The 24,538-nt window shown below is 48.7% G+C and overlaps 2 protein-coding genes across 5 annotated transcripts in view; both read left to right on the top strand.

Annotated features, from left to right (window-relative positions):
• LOC113430010 (tubulin alpha-1 chain-like) overlaps positions 1-2,090 on the top strand; it is a 35,778-nt gene extending 33,688 nt beyond the window's left edge. For all 4 annotated transcript variants that reach the window (XM_087968940.1, XM_087968939.1, XM_087968938.1 and 1 more), the window contains one exon: positions 678-2,090. In XM_087968940.1, coding sequence (XP_087825066.1) covers positions 678-1,658 — 981 coding nt within the window. In that variant the 3' untranslated portion in view covers positions 1,659-2,090. The remainder of the gene's footprint in view (positions 1-677) is intronic.
• Positions 2,091-3,946: 1,856 nt separating this feature from the next.
• COPG2 (coat protein complex I subunit gamma 2) overlaps positions 3,947-24,538 on the top strand; it is a 54,042-nt gene continuing 33,450 nt past the window's right edge. Inside the window, 11 exon segments of the mRNA XM_087968936.1 lie at positions 3,947-4,038; positions 9,790-9,842; positions 11,065-11,145; positions 12,376-12,447; positions 12,792-12,871; positions 13,674-13,749; positions 15,453-15,545; positions 18,433-18,519; positions 20,587-20,619; positions 20,621-20,745; positions 22,840-22,973. Coding sequence (XP_087825062.1) covers positions 4,002-4,038; positions 9,790-9,842; positions 11,065-11,145; positions 12,376-12,447; positions 12,792-12,871; positions 13,674-13,749; positions 15,453-15,545; positions 18,433-18,519; positions 20,587-20,619; positions 20,621-20,745; positions 22,840-22,973 — 871 coding nt within the window. The 5' untranslated portion in view covers positions 3,947-4,001.

A 24,538-nucleotide genomic window follows, 5' to 3' on the forward strand; every position in this document is an offset into this window, starting at 1 on the left:
CGCTCTTTTAAACAAACTGCTGTTTTTTTAAATTTTGGGTTGTGGGAGGCCGAGAGGATGAAATTCCCCCAAAATTTGGAAGTTGCATAAAATCGTCGCCGGAGTGGCGGAACGTGGCTTTGCGGGCCAGTGTCTCCTGTGGGAATAAACTTTCTATTCCCACTTTTAAGATGTGTGGGCTTCAACTCCCAGAATTCCCCCAGCCACTTAAGAGCAGTGTTCCACAACCTCAGCAACTTTGAGACCCATGCTCCACAGAGACTGGACCACAATGGGAAAGTCTTTTCCCCTTAGACCCCCCCACCTACTGGAATTTCCTTTTAAATTTCCCCTTGGAGAGATAGTCTACGGGTACTCCTTGTCTTACAATGGTTCATTTAGTGGCCATTTGAAGTTACAACAGCACTGGGGAAAAAAGGGACTTCTGTTTCCCACACTTACAACCATTACACCTCCCACGGTCCCGTGATCAAAATTCAGGCACTTGGCAACTGCTTAGAGTCTCCTCTACCTGTTGTAAACGAAAGCCCTATCAATTGTGGAGCCGACTGACGACAGGGAGCTGCATCAGAGGGATGAAAGAGCCACATGCGGCTCCAGAGCTGCAGGTTGCCAACTTCTGGCCTAGATTGTCTTGAGCTGCCACCAATAACCACATTTTTGTCTCGTCGACGCAGGCTGACCAGTGCAGCGGCCTTCAAGGTTTCCTGGTCTTCCACAGCTTTGGCGGAGGCACCGGATCCGGCTTCACGTCTCTCCTGATGGAACGGCTCTCGGTCGAATACAGCAAGAAGTCCAAGCTGGAATTCTCGGTGTATCCCGCCCCGCAGGTCTCCACCGCCGTGGTGGAGCCGTACAACTCCATCCTGACCACCCACACCACCCTGGAGCACTCGGACTGTTCCTTCATGGTGGACAACGAAGCCATCTACGACATCTGCAACCGAAACCTGGACATCGAACGCCCAACCTACACGAACCTCAACCGTCTCATCGGGCAGATTGTCTCCTCCGTCACTGCTTCCCTGAGATTTAACGGGGCCCTGAACGTCGACCTGATCGAATTCCAGACCAACCTGGTGCCGTACCCCCGCATCCACTTCCCCCTGACCACGTACGCCCCCATCATCTCGGCCGAAAAAGCCTACCACGAGCAGCTCTCAGTGCCGGAGATCACCAACGCCTGCTTTGAGTTCTCCAACCAGATGGTCAAGTGCGACCCACGGCGGGGCAAATACATGGCGTGTTGCCTCTTGTACCGGGGAGACGTGGTGCCAAAGGACGTCAACGCGGCCATCGCGGCCATCAAAACCCGGCGGTCCATCCAGTTTGTCGACTGGTGCCCGACCGGCTTCAAAGTGGGCATCAACTACCAGCCGCCCACCGTGGTGCCCGGAGGAGACCTGGCAAAAGTCCAGCGGGCCGTCTGTATGCTCAGCAACACCACGGCGATCGCCGAGGCCTGGGCCCGTCTGGACCACAAGTTTGACCTCATGTACGCCAAGCGAGCTTTCGTCCACTGGTACGTGGGTGAGGGCATGGAGGAAGGAGAGTTTGCGGAAGCCCGAGAAGATCTGGCGGCTCTGGAGAAGGATTACGAAGAAGTCGGCCGAGATTATGCCGACGGAGAGGAAGAAGACGCCGAGGAAGATTTTTAGAACCGAAAAATTTGGGCGTAGCCAAGAAAAGAGGCTGCTCTTACTACCCTGCCAAAAAATATCTCATCGGTTAACGTCAGGATTCTCCTGCCGTGTTTCATTGTTTTTTTTTAAAGAATTTACAATCTCCTATTTTTTCAAGGACTATAGAACACATTGTACTTGGCTAGAAATCACCCCCCTGTAGCCCCCTTTTTAAAAATAATAATAATAATTCTTCCTAGTTAGAACGGTAAAATAAAAATAAAAAAATTAACGCTCAAGTGAGGATTGGGGGATTTTCGGGGTTTGACAAAAGGCATTATGTATGGCTCTTGTAAATCGTTTTCTGCACTGCTTGAACAATTGTGTAGGGGGGAAAATGCCTCAATATTACTATGAGATGCAATAATCCGCTTCTTTGTACTCCATTAAAATGTTGAAATAGCAATGGCACTTATCTACCGCTTCACAAGTGTTTTCCAGCCCTCTGTAAGTGCTTTACAAAGCCAGCCTATTGTCCTCAACAATCTGGGTCCTCGTTTCACCGACTTTGGAAGGATGGAAGGCGGAGTCAACCTTGAGCCAGTCAGCATCGAACTGCTGGCAGTCGGCAGAGTTAGCCTGCAGTACTGCATTCTGACCAGGAAGGAGGGGGGAGGGAGGGAGGGAGGGAGGGAGGGAGGAAGGAAGGAAGGAAGGAAGGAAGGAAGGAAGGAAGGAAGGAAGGAAGGAAGAAGACAGAGTCAACCTTGAGCCGGTCAGCATCGAACTGTGGCAGTTGGCAGAGTTAGCCTGCAGTACTGCATTCTGACCAGGAAGGAGGGGGGAGGGAGGGAGGGAAGGAAGGAAGGAAGGAAGGAAGGAAGGAAGGAAGGAAGGAAGACAGAGTCAACCTTGAGCCGGTCAGCATCGAACTGTGGCAGTCGGCAGAGTTAGCCTGCAGTACTGCATTCTGACCAGGAAGGAGGGAGGGAAGGAAGGAAGGAAGACAGAGTCAACCTTGGCGGTCAGCATTGAACTGTGGCAGTCAGCAGAGTTAGCCTGCAGTACTGCATTCTGACCAGGAAGGAGGGAGGGAGGGAGGGAGGGAAGGAAGGAAGGAAGGAAGGAAGGAAGGAAGACAGAGTCAACCTTGAGCGGTCAGCATCGAACTGTGGCAGTCAGCAGAGTTAGCCTGCAGTACTGCATTCTGACCAGGAAGGAGGGGAGGAGGGAGGGAGGAAGGAAGGAAGGAAGGAAGGAAGGAAGGAAGGAAGGAAGGAAGACAGAGTCAACATTGGAATTGAACTGTGGCAGTCAGCAGAGTTAGCCTGCAGTACTGCATTCTGACCAGGAAGGAGGGGAGGGAGGGAGGGAGGGAAGGAAGGAAGGAAGGAAGGAAGGAAGGAAGGAAGGAAGGAAGACAGAGTTAACCTTGAGCCGGTCAGCATCGAACTGTGGCAGTCAGCAGAGTTAGCCTGCAGTACTGCATTCTGACCAGGAAGGAGGGAGGGAGGGAGGGAGGGAGGGAAGGAAGGAAGGAAAGGAAGGAAGGAAGGAAGACAGAGTCAACATTGAGCCGGTCAGAATTGAACTGCTGGTAGTTGGCAGAGTTAGCCTGCAGTACTGCATTCTAACAGGAAGGAAGGAAGGAAGGAAGGAAAGGAGTGAGTCAATGTTGAGCCGGTCAGGATTGAACTGCTGGCAGTCAAACAGTCTGCAATACTGCATTCTCACCACTGGGTCACCATGACTTGTTGTAGGAGGAAGGCTTTTTTTCAGAGGGAGCAATGGGGTCTCCCAGATTCTGACAAGGGTGTTGCTTTGCCCCACAAAAAGGTGAAATATTTCTCCTGTGGACACTGTACTTTTTAACAGTTTCAGGTAAAACTAGTCCTTGACTTACAACAATTCATTTACTGACCGTTTGAAGTCACTAAATGAACTAGAATTCCCCAGCCAGCGGGCTTTAAGACGGGTGGACTCCAACTCCCAGAATTCCCCAGCCAGCGATGTTGTCTAAGGAACTCTGGGAGTTGAAGTCCGTAACAAACCAAAGGCCACCTGAAGCGTCTATGGCTCCACCCGGAAAAGCCGCCGAATCGACAACGCTCCTTTAAGGGGCCGAGGGGGCGTGGGGGAAAAAACTGGGCGGGGCTCATGCAAATAGGCAAAACGAGGACGCATGCGTGACGTTACCAGGGAGCCCGTTTCCCCCCCCACCCCCGCGCTCCCGCTTGAGCGTCATCCCCGCGAGCCGCTGACGTCGCCGAAGGTTTGGCCGTGCGGCGACCGGTGACAGGGCGGGATTTCCTGTCCGCGGGGCCGAGCCGGGGACGCCGAAGCGAGCGGCGGGGGAGCCAACCGGCCGCTGCCGTCGCCATGATCAAGAAGTTCGACAAGAAAGATGAGGAGTCCGGTAGGAGACCGCAGCACCGCTTGAGATTAAACTTGAAGCGGTTGCTAGGCAGATTTGAGGGGGAGCCCCTTCCTTCCGGCCCTGTGAGCCCCGTTGTTCCACCCCCCGCCCCGAGACCTACCGACTCCGCCCCCTTTGGGGGCGTGGCCCGTGCCTCTCCCTCGCCTGAGAGGTTCGAAGCAGTTAGCTGAGTCTGGTGGGCGTGGCCAGAGAGGGCGTGGCCATCCGAGCAAGGGAGAAGAAGGGCGGCTGTTCCCGCTCAGCGATCTTTCCCCCTCCGCGTTGCCTCTTTTACCCCAAAGCTTGCTTTGCACGTCTGGACGCAGCTGCTTGGTTGGGGGGGCGCATGCAGAGCGGGAGGTCCGCAGATTGGGCCCTTTGGGTCAAGGGGCTCCTGGGGGGCCCCGGGCTGAGCGTTCCCTGTGTTGCCAATGCGCATTTCTCAGGTGTGTAACTTAGCAACCAGCAATGACACCGCCGAGGCTCCCCCCCCCCCCAAATAGATGGTAGAGGCAGGTTACAGGTGTGTCTCTCTGGGGCAAGGGGCGGGGCTAGGGGAAGTGAGGTGGGGGCTGAACGGACCCAACCACGCAAGGCTTGGTTGCCTTGAGAGGGGGGAAAATGGAGGAAAAAGCCCAGGAATTTAAATCCTAAAGGGGTGGAAGGGACCTTGGAGGTCATCTAGTCCAACCCCCCTTACACAGGTGATCCTCAATCACGGCATCTTCTAGATGGGTGGATTTCAACCTCCCCAGAATTCATGGGGTCCTCGGGAAGCCTTAAGTACAGGTAAGGCTTCCCTTACCTGTACTTAAGGCTTCCCCTTAAGTACACCTCTAGTACAGGTGGCCCTCGACTTACAACCGTTCGTTTAGTGGCCATTCTGAGTTGCAAAAGCCTTGGGGTAAAAAAGGGATTTAAGACCATTTTTTTCACACTTAACGACCGTTGCAGCATTTCCCCACAGTCACGTGACTCAGAAGTTTGACAACTGGTTCATAATTATGACGGTATTGCAGTGTCCTGGGGTTACATGAGTCCCCTGTTTGTGACCACCTGACCGGCAAAGTGGACGAAGCCAGATTCATTTCAGGTCTGCAGCGATTCGCTTTAACAGCTGCGGCAAGAAAGGTTGTAAAATGGTACCAATTTTTCACTGAGCCACATAAATGCTGGGCTCACCTGTAGTCGTGAGGACTACCTGTACTAGAGGTGTCCAACCTTGGCCAATTTAAGACCCGTGGACTTCAAAACTCCCAGAATTCCCCAGCCAGCCATAAATGAATGACTTGGCGTGTCCAATCTTGGCTACTTTTAAGATCTGTTGTGGACTTCAGTTCCCATGAACGGCTTGTTGGGGAATTCTGGGAGTTGAAGTCCACATATCTTAAAAGTGGCCAAGGTTGGACCCAACTAGATGTCAACTCATAAACCATCCCTAGGCCTGTTTTAGTAGTTGCCATAAAAAGTAGCGGGGGGGGGGGAGAGGAAGGAAATCTGGAAGAGCCGTGCAGCAGTTTGGAAGCGAAAGTACATTCCAACTCTTATCTTTAAAAAATTGTAGCTAAACTACCGGAGCTTTTGTCCGGGAATGTCTTTAATTGGAGAACATGATTGATGACACCCAGCCCATGAATGTGCTTAGTTGGAGAACCTGATTTATGACACACCCAGGAGGAAGGGGGGGAACAGGGTCACAGGGGACTGTAAATGACGTATGCCAGAGTTGGCCTCATACAGGGCAGTGCCAGTATGTCGCCTCTAATAAATCCTTTGAGGTTTTTTGAAGTTTGGCTCGAGAATCATGATTTAATTAGGGCGATGGCTGGAATCCTGACACTAGGATTCATTCATGATTCCTCCACTGGTCTTACAGGGGCCAAGGTTAGACACCCTCGCCTTATGCAATCCTGGTTAAATGGTGGTTTGTTTTTGAAACCTTCCAACTCCGGGAAGCAGTGACACCCATGACTCCTTGTCCTATTTTCAGGGGCCTTAGAAGAATCTTTTTTTTTTCTCAATCATGGCAACTTCAAGATGGGTGGACTTCAACTGGTTGTGTTCAACAACTTCAGGACACACAGATCATAGAGCAGCCTTTAAGTCACAATAAATGCTAGCTGGGGAATTCTGGGAGTTGAAGTCCACCCATCTTCAAGCAGATGAAATTGAGAAACATTGGCATAGGCACTGCTTAAATGCAATTACATTCAACTTCCTATTATGTTTCTCCTGCCATGTAAAAATTCTCATTTTTATATGTTACACAATCTCTGGTAAAGGCTCTACTTTGATTGATTAGCAACCCGTAGTTTGTCTGCAGGACAATCTGTCCTCTATCTTCAGGACTCCTAGGTTCAACTGTCACCTGACGAACACAAAGAATCAGGATTACACATGGTTTCCAGTTCAGAAGATTTATTATCCATGTCTGTCCACAAGGCTCTAGTCAACACTGAATTGGCTCTAGATAACAGTCAATGTAATTCAAAGGGAATTGGAGCCTTTGTGACAATGTAATGATTCCAGGCCGATTCCTCTCTTGACTCCACCCCCAGGCCCTGCTTTTTTCTTTCCCTGAAAGATCTTCCACGTCTGAGCAAAGGCGGACCCTCTCTAGCCGAACCCTCTTCCCCAAAAAAGGCCCCTGACTCTTGGATAAAGAGAGAGGGACTGACCCAAAGTCCCCCTGATGGCTCAAATTTGACTTGAACTCCCATCTTCTCAATCTTAGTCAAAACTGAACTTCAAATGAGGGTCCCAAAGGGGCTTTTTCAAGAGGCAACTGGACCTTTTTTGTTTTGTCCTTTGAAGATGTTTCACTTCTCATCCAAGAAGCTTCCTCAGTTCTGACCGAATAGTAAGGGATTTATATTTCTTAAAGTCATCTGGTCATTTGTACTCTCTCTGAGAGTCGTTGAGGCCACCTTGAGGTTTATCTGCGTCCTCAGGGTCACCTGAGGAGTATGGAGCCTTCTTGGAACTGTTGAAAGGATTGTGTTGTAGATTGGAGATAGATAGTGTTGTATCCCTCCCCCTCCGTTGAGGGAGGGCTGTTCAATTTTGACACAGATGGCCTCTTTAAACCCCGCCTGTCAGAGTTCCAACGATTGCCCTAATTAAATCATGAGCCTCGAGCCAAGCTTCAAAAGAATCAAAAAAATTTATTAGGAGCAACATGTCCAGCACTAACCCGTATGAAGCCAACTCTGACACACGTAATTTACTATCACCTATGACTCTGTTTCCCACCACCACAACCCCTGGATGTGTCATCAATCACATTCTCCAATGAATGATTTTCCCTGGGCAGAAGATCCAGTAGCCTAGGCTACAATCTTTATAAGATAAGTGTGGAATGTGTTTCTGGTTTTAATTGCTGTACTGCTCCTTCAGGTTTCCCCCCTCTCTCCTTATGGCAACTCGGAAACAGGCATAGGAATGCTTTACGAGTTGACACCGCCATCAAACCAGCGGTCCTCTATGCCCAAAATGTGGACTTTGCTGTCTTCCAAAGAGTGACCTTTGTCTTTTAAATGGAGGTGGGCTGCTGAATCTTGTCCCGATGAGTTTGGTCTATGTTGTGCCATGCATTCGTGAAGTGGGTATTTTTTTTTTACAAATGAGGGTCCCCAGGTACAGAGGCCAACCACACCTGCCTTACCTCCAAGCGTTTGGGGTGACAAGGTCCTTGCATGGCAAATATTGCCAGGCTACGTATTACTAAAACTCGTTGAGAGCGCATCATAGAGGCAGCGCATCATAGAGGCAGCGATTTTGGAACCAAGGTCTCTCCAGTGTGGCCAAAATCTGGGACCTCGTTGTGGTTCACCGGCAGCCGGTGCAGCCAGCAGTGGAATCGGACAGTGAGGAAGAAAGGGGACCAGTCAGGGAGTCTGGAGAGGACTCGGACGAGGATCCTGCATCCGATGCAGAGATAGGGCCAGGACCATCTGGGAGTGGGGTGCTGCCTTCGGAGCCTTTGGAGTTTGGCAGCAGTGAGGCAGAGGAACAAGGGGAGCCTGTTCCCAGTACGTGCGTGCGCAGAGCTGCTAGAAGGCGAGAGCAGCTGAAAAAAAAGGGGTGAGTTGGGAGTAAGGCTAGGAAGTGATTGCCCCTCCCATAAGGGATAAAAGTCAGGCAAAGATGACGAAACCTTTGCAGGAAGCAAAGTAGTTCGATTGGTTCCAAGTCCTCCTTGAGGCTCTGTGTACTTTGGTTGGTTTTTTTCTTGTACTTTGGTTGGTTTCTTTTATAATTAATTGGATATTTCTGTTTTTGGCAGCATTCGACAAAACTGAAAGGTATGTGCTTATCTTGGGGAACTGTTTAAGATCTGGCTGGGAAGGCAAACAATTCCCAGCATATAAAGCAATAAAATAGGTTTTGCTTTTAAAACAAGTTTGTGATTAATTACGTTTGACGAAGCCTGGGTCAGAACAGACCTGTTATTCCTCCGGGAATGAAATTTGGGGAAATGGTGGCTGCTTCGTTGCTGCTAGTTGTAGCTTGTAGTCACACGATCTACATTTTCAGCGTACTGTGACAGTTTCCCAGCCGCTCTCGCAATCCCTCATTCCCTCTGATACTTGTACGGGTAGTCCTTGACGTGGAACAGTTCATTCAGTGATCGTTCAAAGTTACAACGGCCCTGAAAAAAGTGACTTATGGCCATTTTTTCACACTTACGACTATTGCAGCATCCCCATGGTCACAAGATCAAAATTCTGATGCTTGGCAGCTGGTTCATATTTATGATGATTGTAGTGTCCTGAGGTCATGTGATCATCTTTTGTAACTTTCTGATGAGGAAAGCCAGTGGGGAAGCCAGATCTTAACTGTGTCACTAGAAGACCTCTGTTATTCTGTAGTTCAAGCCTTGGAAGGAAAAAAAAAATCATGAGGCCAAGAAGGTCTGTTTCGCCTCATCACTGTCATGTACGACTCCTATTTCTTGCGCATTTTCACATTGCTGTTCTGACCAAGACTTATGGAGACACTAACAAACACACGTTAGTCCCAAAACCCTTTTTTCTTATTTCAACAACTGTGAATGTTAGTCATTCACAGCCCGTAATGAGTCCCAAACAGTTTGTAATCGTCCCATGGAAGTCTGCCAAAGTCCTTCAGGATAAGTCTGATAACCTTTATCTTCCTTGAAATGCTGCCAACGACTAAATGTTCAATTAGTTATACGAGGCCAAACAGAGCACAAAGTCAACATGGAGCTTCAGAATTTAAACCAACCAGAACAAACAAAGTTGCTTCCTGCAAAGGCTCCTGTCTCTTTGCTCCCCCTTTATGTCTTATGGGAGGGGCCAATCATCTCCAAGCCTTACTCCTGAGTCTCCACTTTTGTCTTAGCCTTCTGGCAGCTCTGTGCAAGCAAGCACTGGGAACAGGCTCCTCCTGTTCCTCTTCCTTGCTGATGTCAGATTCTGGAGGCTCTGGAGTCAGCACATAACTCCCAGATGACCCTGGCCCCATCTCTGTATCAGACGCAGGACCCTCATCCAAGTCCTCCCCAGACTCCCGGACTGGCCCATGTTCCTCCCCACTGTCCGACTCTGCTGCCAGCTCTGCAGGCTGCCCACAAACCACAACAATTGCATGTAGCCTCCGTTCCGTGGGGATGGGACTTTTTGATGGGAGGGTCTCACTTGGCATTGCTGAAAGTATCTAAGGGAGCATTGCAAATCCCACTTGTTTGAAGTGTCATGGGCTCATGTCGTGTACTTTTGTCTCCTTCAGGTAGCGGCTCGAACCCTTTCCAACATTTGGAAAAAAGCGCGATCCTCCAGGAGGTAGGGTGGAGTCTTCTTTGACTTTATTTTTTTGTGGTTGGTTCTATCTCTGTGGCCATCCATTTCTGGTTGATGTGCAAAGAGATCACAATATTTATTTTTGTGTGTAATTGCTCGTCTCCTTTGCTGAGGTGGTCAGCCGGTGGGACTGAGAAGGGCCTTCTCTGCATTGGCTCCCCTCCATCATTTGGAGGAACACGCCCTCTCCTGGTGATTGGCCCAGGGACACCCACCTGTCTTTCATGCCTAAGGTGGGACTAGAACTCACCCTCTCCTGGTGATTGGCATATATAATTTTTATATAATAGAATATAAGCAATAACTAGATGGAAAGATTAGAGGTTAAAATTGATATTACTATGCATGCTTAAATAGTATTACCATTGGCATTAAATGGAACATTGAAATATTGAATAACTACTTTAAAACAAACATGTATATTAATACTAGTATTACATAACTTTGATTAATGTAACAAATATTACTACTACTAGCTCGATACCCATGCTTCGCTACGAAAGTATGTGATCGGGCTTAGTTTTTAGGGAGGGAAATAAGGGGCAAAAAAATTCTGCCTCTGCCTACCAGCATCCATTGGTATTCATCTGGCTAGCGTCCTGTCAGTGTGTGAGAGAGTTGAGGGCTGTTTGGAAACTGAAGCAGTATTTGCTGTGTGAGCAAGGAGACAGCAAGGAGCCTGGGCTTGGCTTAGCTCAACTGTTCTGTACTAAAGCTGCTTGCTGCTGTGAAACTGAAACTGAAACTAAAACTTTTCTGCTTGTGTTTTGCATTTGGAAGAGATTTCTTTTTTCAGGTGGGGAGGGAGTAGAACTCCTTAGCATCAGAGTGTAATTAATAATAATAATAATATAGGAAATACTCTAAATGCTCTGATGGTCACTTGGAAAAATCCTTTCTTAGTGAGCCCCTAGAAGCCAAGAGGAACATAGGTGCCAACTTTCAATTTTGTAGGCTTTATGGTTCTGGAGATTTTGTGATGATGCCTGAGGGGGTCTTTCACTTTTATATATATAGAAGATTAAATATCTTTATTAAATATACTGTGTGAAGTACAGTCATATAGATGCTACTTGTATCAACATGAATTATACCCAGAGGGCCACACTGTTCATGTATTGATATTGATGTATGTATAAAAATAAAAATCCAATAAACTTAATAATAACGATGATGTCCTTGGTTTTTCTCTTTCCCTCTCCAGGCTCGTATTTTCAACGAGACGCCCATCAACCCACGAAGATGCCTGCACATCCTAACCAAGATCCTTTACTTGCTAAACCAGGTAAATGCAGCTGGTCCAGGGCAGGACAGCGGCGCGTTGCTCCGTCTGGGCCAGCTTGTGGGGAGCAGAGGGAGGCTCTGGGTGAGGGGAGTTATTGCAGCCTCCCTGAAATTCGGGACGGGGCCAGCGTTCCCATTTTAAGAGGGACCCCAAGGAATCGGGGTAATCTGCCTCCCGCTCTCCCCAGGCCTTCCAGGAAGGTTGGTGGAAGATCAGAATGAGGGTTGCAGAGCTTCTGGTTTCCATGCTGGAGGTGTCGGAGCAGCAGAAAACGGCCCGAAAAATGGCCAAAAAACAGGCTGTTTTTCAGGCCGGTTTTCAGGCTGATTTTCAGGATGTTTTTCAGGCCATTTTCTGGGCCGTTTTTCAGGATGGTTTTCAGGCCTCTCAGGCCGGTTTTCAGACTGTTTTTCAGGTCGGTTTTTAGGCTGTTCGGGCTTCTGGGCCATTTTCAGCTTTTCAGGCCTTCAGGCCTGTTTTAGGCTGTTTTCCGGGCCGTTTTCAGGCTGTTTTTCAGGCCGGTTTTCAGGCTGATTTTCAGGTTGGTTTTCAGACCATATTCTGGGCCAGTTTTCAGGATGGTTTTCAGGCCTTTCAAGCCGGTTTTCAGACTGTTTTTCAGGTCGGTTTTTAGGCTGTTTTCTGGGCCATTTTCAGGCCATTTTTCAGGCCTCCTTCAGGCCTCTTTTAGGCTGTTTTCCGGGCCGTTTTCAGGCTGTTTTCCAGGCCGTTTTTCAGGCTGGTTTCCGGCCATTTTTCAGGTTGGTTTTCAGACCATTTTCTGGGCTGGTTTTCAGGCCTTTTCAGGTAGTTTTCAGGCCATTTTGGGGCTGTTTTTGGTCTGAAAAACACCCCAAAACAGGTTGGTTTTTTGGACCATTTTCAGACTGAAAATGGCCCAAAAAACAGCCCAAAAATGGCCTGGAAACACCCCCCCCCCCAAAAAAAAGCAGCCAAAAAACAGGCATGCACACAGGTGTCTGGCACATGCGCATGCACGCATGTTCTGCTTTGGGCACTCGGTGCTTGAAAAGGGTCGCCATCCCTGCGGCCTAGCCCATCTCCTTTTGCCACCCAGAATCCGGTGTGAAATTAACTGGTGTCTGTTTTGGTTTCCTTTGTGGGGCCGTCCCATCATTTGAGACCAGGAGAAGGGACAATGGAGCCTTTAGCCGTTGGAGGACCCTGGGCCTTGGCCTAAAGCACCACTGATTTGTTTGTCTTCTCTAGGGGGAGCATTTTGGGACCACGGAAGCCACCGAAGCCTTCTTTGCGATGACAAGATTATTCCAGTCCAACGATGTGAGTGATTTCTTCGCTGGGACCCTTGTTTTCCTATTCCTGGGTTGGGGGCTGCTGGCAACCTCCTTAGGGGTGTCCTTCCTTTAAAACGGGGTCTACAGCCTTGGCCACCTTAAGACTTCTGGACTTCAACTCCCAGAATTCCCCAGCCAGCTATGCTGGCTGGGCAATTCTGGGAATTGAAATCCACAATTCTTAAGGTGGCCAAGGTTGGAAACCGCCACCCACCCACCCACCCCACCCCCAATGCTCAAAGGCCCTTAGACAGGTCTTGTGCAGTGATAAAACTGCAGTGGCTCAGCAACCCCTTGGAAAATTCAACTTTAATTGTGGTCTTTCTGCAGCAAACCTTAAGGAGAATGTGTTACCTTACCATCAAAGAGATGGCCAACATCTCAGAAGACGTGATCATCGTCACCAGCAGGTATCTGGTCTTGATTCTGGGGTTAGAAGCATCATATTTCAGCTGGAATAAGAATAGGAATAGGAATTGGAACGGAATAGAACAGAATAGAATAGATTATGGAATGGAGAAGAGAATAAGAAGAGAAGAGGAAAAGAAAAGAAGAGAAAAGAGAAGAAAAAAAATGGAATGGAGAAGAGGAGAAGAGAAGAGAGAATAGAATAGAATATGGAGAATAGAATACGGCATGGAGAGTAGAATAGAATAAAACAGAACAGAATAGAATAGAATAAGGAATAGAACAGAACAGAATATGGAATGTATAGAATAAGAAGAGAAAAGAGAAGAGAAAATATGGAATGGAGAATAGAATAAAAGAAGAGAAGAGAATCTGGAATGGAGAATAGAATTATTTCCATTCCCAGCCAGAACTAATCTTAAACAGTTCCCCAAGATAAGCACACGCCTTTTGGTTCTGTGGAATGCTGCCAAAAACAGAAGTATCCAATTAACTATAAAAGAAACCAACCGAAGTACAAGAAAAAAACTGACCAGAGTTCACAGAGCTTCAAGGAGGACTCAGAACCGATCGAACTACTTTGCTTCCGGCAAAGGTTTCGTCATTGAGGTCTGACTTTTATCCCTTATGGGAGGGGCAGCTGAGGAAGCTTCTGGATGTGAAGCGAAATGTGTCTCCAAAGCAAAACCAGAAAGTCCAGTTGCCTCTTGAAAAATAAAAAAAGCACTTTTGAGACCATGATGACCTGGAGGACTGAGAATCTCCATAATCATCTTAATTCGAGTGTTGTGTTTTGTGTTTCAGCCTAACTAAAGATATGACAGGGAAAGAAGACGTTTACCGAGGCCCGGCAATCCGAGCCCTGTGTCGGATCACGGATGTGAGTATGACATCTTTCCAGTTGTAAAAGAGGAGGATGAAAACGAGGGATGTTTTGGGTCATGGATGAGATTTTGAACCCCCGGCTGAATGCTGGGGGGGGGGGTGGGGTCTCCGGAGATGCGGCCTCCAGCCTCAGTTTCTTTTATAGGTAGTCCTCAACTTACCACCACGGTTGTGAGTCATGATGATTGTCAGGGCTCCAGTAGTAACCCCCATTTAAATCATGAGTCTCTAGCCTGATTTTCAAAGCTCAAAAAAGATTCATTAGGAGAAGAAATGCCGGTGTAGCCAACACTGAGGCACATCATTCATGGTCACCCTTGACCCTGGTCCCCGTCCCCCCCGGGCATATCGTAATTCATATTCTCCAATGGGATACCTCCATAGCCCAGAGTCACCAATCAGGCTCTCCAGTTAGAATTTTCCCCGGCAGAAACTTCAGTCACCTGGAAACTATCTTTGAAAACATTTATGGAATACAGTTTCTGTTTTGCAGCTGCTGCATTGCTCCCCTCTCCCTTTTCGTTGGCAACTCTAAAAAGACCCTAGAAATATTTTATGAGTTGATAACGACGATCGGGAAACAGACCATCGCCCAACCGATGGGGCATCGTCAGCTGGGGAATTCCAGGAGCTGGAAGTCCAGCCATTTTAAAATGGCCGATGTTTGGGAACTGCTGGTTAAGAGCAAGGGTCTTGCCAAACTTGGCAACTTGAAGACTTGTGAACTTTCAACTCCCAGCCACTATGACTGGCTGAGGAATTCTGGGAGTTGAAGTCCACCCATCTTAAAATGGCTTAAGGTTGAGTAACTGCTGTGGCCTGTTGGCCCCTGGGCACTCCAGCAGCCGAATCAGAGGTGGAGGAGGAGGCGTGGGAGTCAAGGTCAGCATCAGGGCAACCTGGGAGCTGCGAGAGGGGGAAGAGGGAATGGAGCTGGCAGAGAGAGGCGGAGCCTGGGCCACCCGTCATCCCTCAGATGGAGAGTCAACAGCCCCCAGGTCTGGAGGTGGCTGATGAGGAAGAGGAGGAACAGCTGGGTCCAGTGCCTGATACGTAGATATGCAGAAGGCAGAGGAGAGGAGAGCAGTGGAAATCTATAGGCCGGTCCTTGGGACGGAAGAGCCACCGCAGCTAAAATAAAGGAATCATTGCTTCAACTTCAGAGGGTTTGTCGTCTTTGGGGAGCTGGGTCAAAATAGAAGCACTAAATTGCTGGCTGAGGAATTCTGGGAATTTAAGTCCACAAGTTGCCACCTTTTGGACTCCTCTGGTTTGGGGGCAATTGGTTTCCACAAATGTGAAGGGCTAGAAGCTTAACCTTTTAAGCCAGAAATGGCGAATATCTCGGCCAACAAAATTACTCAGCTTTGTTTTGTGAAATACTAAAGGTCCTCCAGTGCAGTGGTCCCCAACCTTTTTTATTCTGGGAGTTGAAGTCCACAAGCATCAGCTGGACCGCCATCTTGTTTTGATGAAAAAACTTCCGGTGAGCTTTCTACCGTGAAGGGCTAGAAGCTTAACCTTTTAAGCCAGACAGCGAATATCCTCGGCCAACAAAATTACTCAGCTTTGTTTTGGACGTCCGGTCCGTGGACTAAAGGTCCCCTGCTCCAGCGAACGTAATTCCATCTTCTGTCATTTCTGGCCAATGTGCCATTAGAAAGTCTGATCTCGCCTCCATTCTTCTCGCTTTCTCAGGGAACGATGCTCCAGGCCATCGAGAGATACATGAAGCAAGCCATTGTCGACAAAGTCCCCAGTGTGTCCAGTTCTGCCTTGGTGTCGTCTTTGGTGAGTAAAGAAGGGCCAGAGCTCTCGGTCCTGTGATCTAAATTTGAATTCTGGGCAACCAGCATGTATTTTCGACAAGCAAAGTCTATGACAGAAGCCAGATTTGCTTAACAAACCCGCGATTCATTTAACGACTGGGTGTTCTGACCCAAACCTTGTTCCAAGGAAAACAACACCAAACAGAGGTAACAGCAAAAACCTTTTAATGATTCTTTACTCATTCCGTTCCTTCCCAGTGAAAAGGCTGTTTCAAACTAATGAAGGATGAGCCTTGCGAAAGTGGTGCAAGGCTGCCAAGAACTCTAGATAAAGTTGCCAAGGAATATTTCAACACAAAGAGTCTCCAAACACACCAACCAAGATATTCTGAACATCCACAAGGCTTGAGTGGAAAAACGTCTTTGCTTCCTGCAAAGAACTCCGGTTTCTCAGCTGGCTTTTATCTCTTTAGGGAGGGGCCATTACCTTGCAGCCTTCCTCCCAAGTCGCCCGTGCTTCTGCAGCTGCTCTTTCCTTCGAGCAGCCCTGCGCACACACGCACTTGGCACAGGCTCCTCGGGGGCCTCTTCCTCACCGCTGCCAGCCTCCACAACCTCCGAAGGCAGCACTCCACTCCCTGATGGTCCTGGCCCCATCCCTGCATCACACACAGGCCCCTCACCTGAGTCCTCACTCTCCGAGACCTCAGCCGTCCCCACCTGCTGCCGGCGAACCACAACACTGGGCTGGGGTGGGCTTCAAAAATTTTAACAAGGGGTTCTCTGCCCTATTGTTGGGTGGACGTGACCATGGTGGGCGTGGCTAGTCGGCCTCCTGCACCATAGCGGGGGGAGCGTTCTTGTCCTCCCTGGGCTCCTGAGGAGCCTTCATGCAGGCCCTGTACTTACCTGCGATTCAAAATGGGCTGCATGGTGATGTACTTACCTGCGATTCAAAATGGCCAGCCAGGGATGGGATTTGCTGGTTCGCCAAACCAGCCATCAAAAAAAATGATAAAATTCGCTACAGCTTCGCCTGAACCGGGGAGAACCAGGTAAGTAGCCCCCCCCGAACTGGACTGTATCTAACAACACAAAATGGAGTGTAGAGAAAAGGAAGGGTTTTTAACATTTAGGCAAGTGAAAACCAAATGCACAAGTATAGCGTGACCTGGGGGTGCGAGACGATATTCCAGGGGGTACGAAAACTTGGGTTCAGAAGTTTCAAAACGATAGCACGTATGTATAATTAGCCTGTTTCTCCCAACAATACGGCCTCCCCCAATAGGACGTCCCAGCATGTTTTATAGGCATGAAATGAAATGAAGCCCCTCCCCCCCAAATTAAGGCCTATATTAAAACATGCGAAATGGGGGGGAATGGCGGGGGGGCTTGCCGTTAGGAAGTACTTTTGTTGCACACCCGGATATGGTGCTGCCTGCGTTGACCCCGATACGAAGTGCCCCACCAACGCCAAGGTCAACATCCAAACCGTCGCCACCCGCCCGAACATGCAAGGGGGGGAGGAATTAAGTCACCCCCGAAAAGACGGCCTAGCCATTTTTGGGGGGCTCAAAAAAAAATAAGACCCGGCCTTATTATATGAGAAACACGGTATATGTATATCATTATTTACTTTTTTAAGGGGTGTGAGAATATATCAGAAGCGTTCTAGGGAGTGGTGGGATTCAAATAATTTAACCACCGGTCCTCCGCCCTAGTGATTTCTTCCAACCACCAGTTCACCAAACTGCTCAGAAAGTTAACAACTGGTTCTCCCGAACTGGTGCAAACTGGATGAATCCCACCACTGCTTCCAACCCTTTTAATCTATTAAATCTAGCTCACCCTCAATGCCTTCTTATCTCCCGTTCATTTCCCCTTAACAGTCAGTTGGCCAGTTTCTTGCAGAGAGCTTAAGCTGGCCATAAATATCTATACAGGAAGTCCTCAGCTTACAACTGTTTACTTAGTGACCTTTCAGACGTTGTGGGAGCTTTGTCGCTGGCAGCTTTCAAGAAGAGACTGGACTGCCATGGTGTAGGGTCTCCTGCCTGTGCAAGGGGTTGGACTAGATGACCTACAAGGTCTCTTCCAACCGGTGGTGGGATTCAAATCATTTAACCACCGGGTCCTCCGCCCTAATGATTTCTTCCAACCACCAGTTCAGCAAACTGCTCAGAAAGTTGACAACCAGTTCTGTTGAACCGGTGCAAACCGGCTGAATCCCACCACTGGTTCTAAGGGTGCAGAGTTTAGAAAAGGTTGGGAATCCCTGGCATAGGTGGTACCTGGCTCAATTGTAGTAATTGTGAGAGAGATCTTGGAGTCCTAAATGAACCAGTCCTAAATATGAGCCAGCCTTATGCAGCAGCTGCCAAAAAAACAACAACGCAATCCTAGGTTGCATTAACAAGAGGGATAGAATCAGGATCACGTGAAGTGTTAATATAATATAATGCCTTGGTAAGGCCACAGTTGGAATTATACTGGAACAACCCAATTCCTACAACCGTTCTTCGTATATTTTAGCCTCCGGCCACTAATCCTCTTGGTTGCTCTTCTTGGCACGCTTTCCAGAGTCTCAACCTCTTTTTTTTTATATTGTGGCGACCAAAACTGAACATAATATTCCAAGTATGGCCTTACTAAGGCATTATAAAATGTATTTATACTTCATGTGTTAATCTTGAATGTTAGATACAGTGTCCTCCTGGTTTGGAGATGCAACCCTTCCAGATAAATCTCTCCTCCTTCAGCTTCCAGACTCTTCAAAACACACACACACACACAGACACACCCCAAAAACCGATCACTTGATGGGCATGACCTGGGATTGGGCATTAACCCAGATCGGTTTTGACCAGAGCCACAGCTTGAGATTCTTGATTCTTGACCCTCTTTTCCAGCATATGATGAAGATCAACTACGATGTGGTCAAGAGGTGGATCAACGAAGCCCAGGAAGCTGCTTCCAGTGACAACGTCATGGTCCAGGTAGGGATCCCCAAGAGCAGGGGAGGGGATCTGGGAAGCTTTCTGGATCCAGGCTGCAAGTTGGAAGTCTTCTGGAGGCCACTCTGGTCAGTCCACCTTTCCAGCGGTTTACAGAGTCAGCCTCTTGCCCCCCAACAATCTGGGTCCTCATTTTACCAGCTTCGGAAGGATGGAAAGTTGAGTCAACCTTCAACTAGTCAGGATCCAACTCCTAGCTGTGGGCAGCATTACCCTGCAATACGGCATAGTGGAGGGATGGATGGATGGATGGATGCAGAGGTGGGTATTCAGCAGGTTCTGACCAGTTCTGGAGAACCGGTCGCAGAAATTTTGAGTCGTTCGGAGAAGCTGCAAATCCCACCTCTGACTGGCCCCATCCCCATCTCTTCTCCGCCTCCCATTGAGTCCCAGCTGATTGGCTGGGTCTTCTTTGGTTGCCCTGCACAGGAAAATGGAGCTGGAAAGCAGGTTAGGTGGGTTGGGGAGGGAATGGAGATTTTACAGTATATCCTTCCCCTGCCACGCCCGCCAAGCCATGCCCACCAAGCCATGCCACGCCCACCAAGCCACACCCACAGAACCGGTAGTAAAAAAAAAATTGAATCCCATCACTGGATGGATGGATGGATGGATGGACGGACAGATGATAGATATGGATGGAGATAGAGATAGAGAGATGATGGATGGATGGATGGATGGATGGATAGATAGGATAGATAGATAGATAGATAGATAGATAGATAGATAGATAGATAGATAGATAGATAGCAGTAGCACTTGGATGCCACTTCACAGTGCTTTCCAGCCTTCTGGGGTTTACAGAGTCAGCCTGTTGCCCCCAACAATTTGGGTCCTCGTCTTACCAACCTGGGAAGGATGAAAGGCTGAGTCAGCCTTGAGCCAGTGAGAATCGAACCGTTGGCAGTTAGCAGAGGTAGCCTGCAATAGTGCATTCCAACCACTGCACCCGCCCTGTACCATCATAATTCTCACACAGCTTACTGAGGGCCTTGTCATCACCAATCAGGAAAGTCAGTAGCGAAGCAGCTGTGTTCCCACATTCTAGGTCAATCCCCCCCCCCCTTCCAGGAGGCACACCTGAGAAGGTACTCTACCTGTGTTGAGGTCTCCTTCGACCTTTCCCTGGCTTTGAACTGACCCCGGTTCAGGGAATGAATAAATCCTGTTTTTCTTCTTTCTTTCTTTCTTTCTTTCTTTCTTTCTTTCTTTCTTTCTTTCTTTCTTTCTTTCTTTCTTTCTCCCTCCCTCCCTCCCTCCCTCCCTTTCTTTCTTTCTTTCTTTCTTTCTCCCTCCCTCCCTCCCTCCCCTCCCTCTTTCTTTCTTTCTTTCTTTCTTTCTTTCTTTCTTTCTTTCTTTCTTTCTTTCTTTCTCTCTCTCTCTCTCTCTCTCTCTTCCTCTCTCTCTCTTTCTTTCTTTCTTTCTTTCTTTCTCTTTCTTTCTCTTTCTCTCTCTCTCCCTCCCTCTTTCTTTCTTTCTTTCTTTCTTTCTTTCTTTCTTTCTTTCTTTCTTTCTTTCTTTCTCTTCTCTCTCTCTCTTCCTTCCTCTCCTTCCCTCCCTCTCCTCTCTCTCTCTTTCTTTCTTTCTTCTCTTTCTTTCTCTTTCTCTTTCTCTTTCTATTTCTCTTTCTCTCTCTCTCCCTCCCTCCCTCTTTCTTTCTTTCTTTCTTTCTTTCTTTCTTTCTTTCTTTCTTCTTTCTTTCTTTCTTTCTTTCTTTCTTTCTCTCTCTCTCTCTCCCTCTCTCCTCTCTTTCTTCTTTCTTTCTTTCTTTCTCTTTCTTTCTTTCTTTCTTTCTTTCTTTCTTTCTTCTCTCTCTCTCTCTCTCTCTTTCTTTCTTTCTTTCTTTCTTTCTCTCTTTCTCTCTTTCTCTCTCTCTCTCTCTTTCTTTCTTTCTTTCTTTCTTTCTCTCTCTCTCTCTCTCTCTCTTTCTTTCTCTCTCTCTCTCTCTCTCTCTCTCTCTCTCTCTCTCTCTCTCTCTCTCTCTTTCTTTCTTTCTTTCTTTCTTTCTTTCTTTCTTTCTTTCTTTCTTTCTTTCTCTCTGGTCCACAGTACCATGCTCTCGGTTTGCTTTACCATCTGAGAAAAAAGCGACCGACTCGCCGTCTCCAAGATGCTGAACAAATTCACCAGATCCGGATTGAAGTCCCAGTTTGCCTACTGCATGCTGATCCGGATTGCCAGCCGGCTGCTGAAGGAGTCTGAGGAGGGGTAAAGACATCTGGGGGGAGGGGTTGTCGGCAGGGGGTCCAGAAGAGCATCTGGAAGGGCTCTAGGTTACACGAGGGAGGCTGCTGGTTTTGTGGCAGGCTTATGATTGTTCGCCTACGGACAGAATCTTGCCACGCTAAAGCCATTGTCTGAATAACTAAACCGGTCGTCCTCACTTGCAACCACAATTGAGTCCGGCATTGTCAGAAGGTTGCAAAAGGGGGAATCACAGGAGCCCGGGGACAGCGCTACCGTCATAAATACAGGTAGTCCTTGACTTACAGCCATTCATTGACTGATGATTCAAAATTACAACGTGTTGTGTCCTGTCAGCAGCCAAATCAGAGGAGGAGGAAAAGGTGTGGGTGTTTTGGGAGCATTGGGAGCTGCGAGAGGGGGAAGAGGGAATGGAGCTGGCAGGGAGAGGCGGAGCCTGGGCCGCCCGTCATCCCTCCGATGGAGAGTCAACAGCCCCCAGGTCTGGAGGTGGCTGATGAGGAAGAGGAGGAACAGCTGGGACCGGTGCCTGACGCGTGGATGTGCAGAAGGCAGAGAGGAGAGGAGAGGAGAGCAGTGGAAATCTATGGGCCGGCCCTCGGGACGGAAGAGCCACGGCTGCTAGCGAAGCCCCACCCGAGCTCTGGGGATAAAAGGCAGGAGGTGGAGAGGAATAGATGTGACAGACAACTATTCATGTCTCTGCTGGACAGGCTAGTTAGCCTGCGTTGAGAGAGAAACTTTTTTGCTGGGGTTGCCGGCGCTCCTCATAAAGGAATCGTCGATTGATGACAGAGGGCTTGCCGCGTTTGGGGAGCTGGGTCAGAACACAGCGGCACTGAAAAAAAGGGACTTAGGACCGTTTTTCGCACTTAGGACCGTGGCAGCGTCCCCACAGTCTTGTGATCAAAATTCAGGTGGTTGGCAGCTGGTTCATATTTATGACGGATGCCGGGTCCCCGGAGGGGAGGGGGGAAATGTCACGTGATCCCCTCTTTCGAACTTCCGACAAGCCAAATCAACAGGGAAGCCAGATTCGATTCACAGCCGTGTGACCAACTTAACGAATGCAACGATTGGCTTCCCCCACCGCAGCAAAGAAAGTTGTAAAAATGGGGCAAAACTCACTTAACAACTGCCTCTCTTAACAAGGATGAATTTTGGGCTCCATGGTGGTTGTAACTTGAGGAATACCTGTAGGAGCCAGTTGCCAAGTATCCTCATTTCGATCACGTGACCATAGGGGGCAAGGGGGAAGCTGCGGCAGTCGCAAGTGTGAAAAACCATCGTAAGTCACTTTCAGGGCAGTTGTAAGTTTGACCAGTCACTAAATGAATGGTTGTAAATTGAGAACTAGCTGCAGATATCCCTTGTGAGCTGCTAGGGAGGAGCCAACCCTCTTCCTGCCCACCAGATGTTCTGACCGAGGCTTCCCAAAATCACAAAGCAGACGCCTCGTCCCGACAAAGCCCCTTTTAGTTAGGCTCATGTGAATTCCTCTCATTCACATCCAGCAAAGTCCAGGCAAATCGCCTTTCGTGAGATTTCACAACGACAGACCTTTATCAAGCTTGGAGAGTTGCCAGGCCGATAGCTTCCAAACGCCATGCTGTAGCAGCAATGACTTGGCAAGAAGTCAGGAACAGATCTTCACTCCCCTATCGCTCCTCTTTATTCCCTCTGGGAGGGGCCAATCACCGTCCACCTGTATCCTTACGCCCTTGTTCCTTGCCGTTCCCTTCGTCTGGCAGCTCTGTGCATGTGCACACTGGGAACAGGCTCCAGCTGTTCATCGGCCCCACTGATCTCCAACTCTGAAGACAGCTGATAACTGTCAGACAGCCATGGCCCCATTCCCCAGACTCCGGGACTGGCCCATGTTCCTCTCCAACCTCCTCACTGTCCGAGTCTTCTGCCAGGTCCGCTGGCCGCTGGCAGGCCACAACACCAGACATACTGAGCTCCGCTCCCTCCTTTTCCCTCTGGGAAGCTACCCCCCTCCCTCCTGGGAATCCAGACTACAATCCACCACATCAGCTGGGATATTAATGGTGACGTCGCACAGCCTGTAAAAGCAGCCGTGTCTTTTCTCGGCAGGCACGACAACCCCCTCTTTGACTTCATCGAAAGCTGCCTGCGTAACAAACACGAGATGGTGATTTACGAGGCTGCCTCGGCTATCATCCACCTCCCCAATTGCACGGCCCGGGAACTGGCTCCAGCAGTCTCAGGTGAGTGCAACATGGGAATCCGTCCTTTCGCTTCAGACCCCGGAGTCCCAGGTGGACAAAGCTATCAGTGACCTGGGAAATCTTATTTATTCATTTTATCTATAAAACCGATCGTTGTGGCCACCAAGTCCGTTTTTTTTTTAATCCACCCTACACAGGTAGACCTCGACTTACGACCACCATTCAGCCCAGAATTTATGTTGCTAAGTGAGACATATTTTAAGCGAGCTTGGCCCCCCGTTTTACGGCTTTTCTTGCCACAGACGTTAAGCGAATCTTGGCAGTTAGGAAGTTAGGAACACGGTTGTTAAGTGAATTTGGCTGTCCCTGTTGACTTCACTCATGGGATGATCGCCAGAGGGGATCACGTGACCCCGGAACACTGCAAACCGTCATAAATATGAGTCCGTTGTTAAGCATCTGTATATCACGCAGCCATGCGGATGCTGCAACGATCATAAGTGTGAAAAAGCGGTCATAAGTCACTTTTTTCAGTGCTGTTGTAACTTGGAAAAGGTCACTGAGCGAACTGTTGCACGTCGAGGAACTACCTGTGATAAAAGCCTATTTTGTTATTTTAAAAAAATGTCCACCCCACCTGGGTAGCAACCACACATCAGGTAGACGTCTCCGAGAAAAGACGGTCATTCAAAGGACCCAGCCCCAAACACGAAGGATTTTAAAGATGAGGGTCTTCCAAAGTGGATTTGGTACAAGAAGAGCGAGATTGAATGGTCAAACAATACATTTTATACCCTCTACACCAGGGGTCTCCAGCCTTGGCGACTTTAAGACTTGTGGACTTCAACTCCCAGAATTCCTCAGCCAGCTTTGCTGGCTGAGGAATTCTGGGAGTTGAAGTCCACAAGTCTTAAAGTCGCCAAGTTTGGAGACCCCTGCTCTACACAACGCACGCCATGCTTTGCTGGCTGAGGAATTCTGGGAGTTGGAGTCCACAAGTCTTAAAGTCGCCAAGTTTGGAGACCCCTGCTCTACACAACGCACGCCATGCTTTGCTGGCTGAGGAATTCTGGGAGTTGAAGTCCACAAGTCTTAAAGTCGCCAAGTTTGGAGACCCCTGCTCTACACAATGCACGCCATGCTTTGCTGGCTGAGGAATTCTGGGAGTTGAAGTCCACAAGTCTTAAAGTCGCCAAGGTTGGAGACCCCTGCTCTACACAATGCACGCCATGCTTTGCTGGCTGAGGAATTCTGGGAGTTGGAGTCCACAAGTCTTAAAGTTGCCAAGGTTGGAGACCCCTGCTCTACACAATGCACGCCATGCTTTGCTGGCTGAGGAATTCTGGGAGTTGAAGTCCACAAGTCTTAAAGTCGCCAAGGTTGGAGACCCCTGCTCTACACAATGCACGCCATGCCTAAGAAGCCCTCCCTGCCCCCTTATTATCTCTAAGTCATATTATAAGGTAAAGAGTCCGCTTGAAGGTTTCTTCTTGGGCACCAGATATTTTATTTACTTGTAGTTTCGCCTTGGGTGGATGTTCCTCTTTTCTAAGAAGCCTGCAGCTATCCATCCCGTCTCGTTTAACTGAACATACTTTGTGGTT

This window comes from Notechis scutatus, chromosome 6 (genome assembly GCF_049901735.1).
Source record: "Notechis scutatus isolate UNSWTSFEM ecotype Mainland chromosome 6, rNotScu1.2, whole genome shotgun sequence".
In the NCBI taxonomy this organism is placed as follows: domain Eukaryota; kingdom Metazoa; phylum Chordata; class Lepidosauria; order Squamata; family Elapidae; genus Notechis; species Notechis scutatus.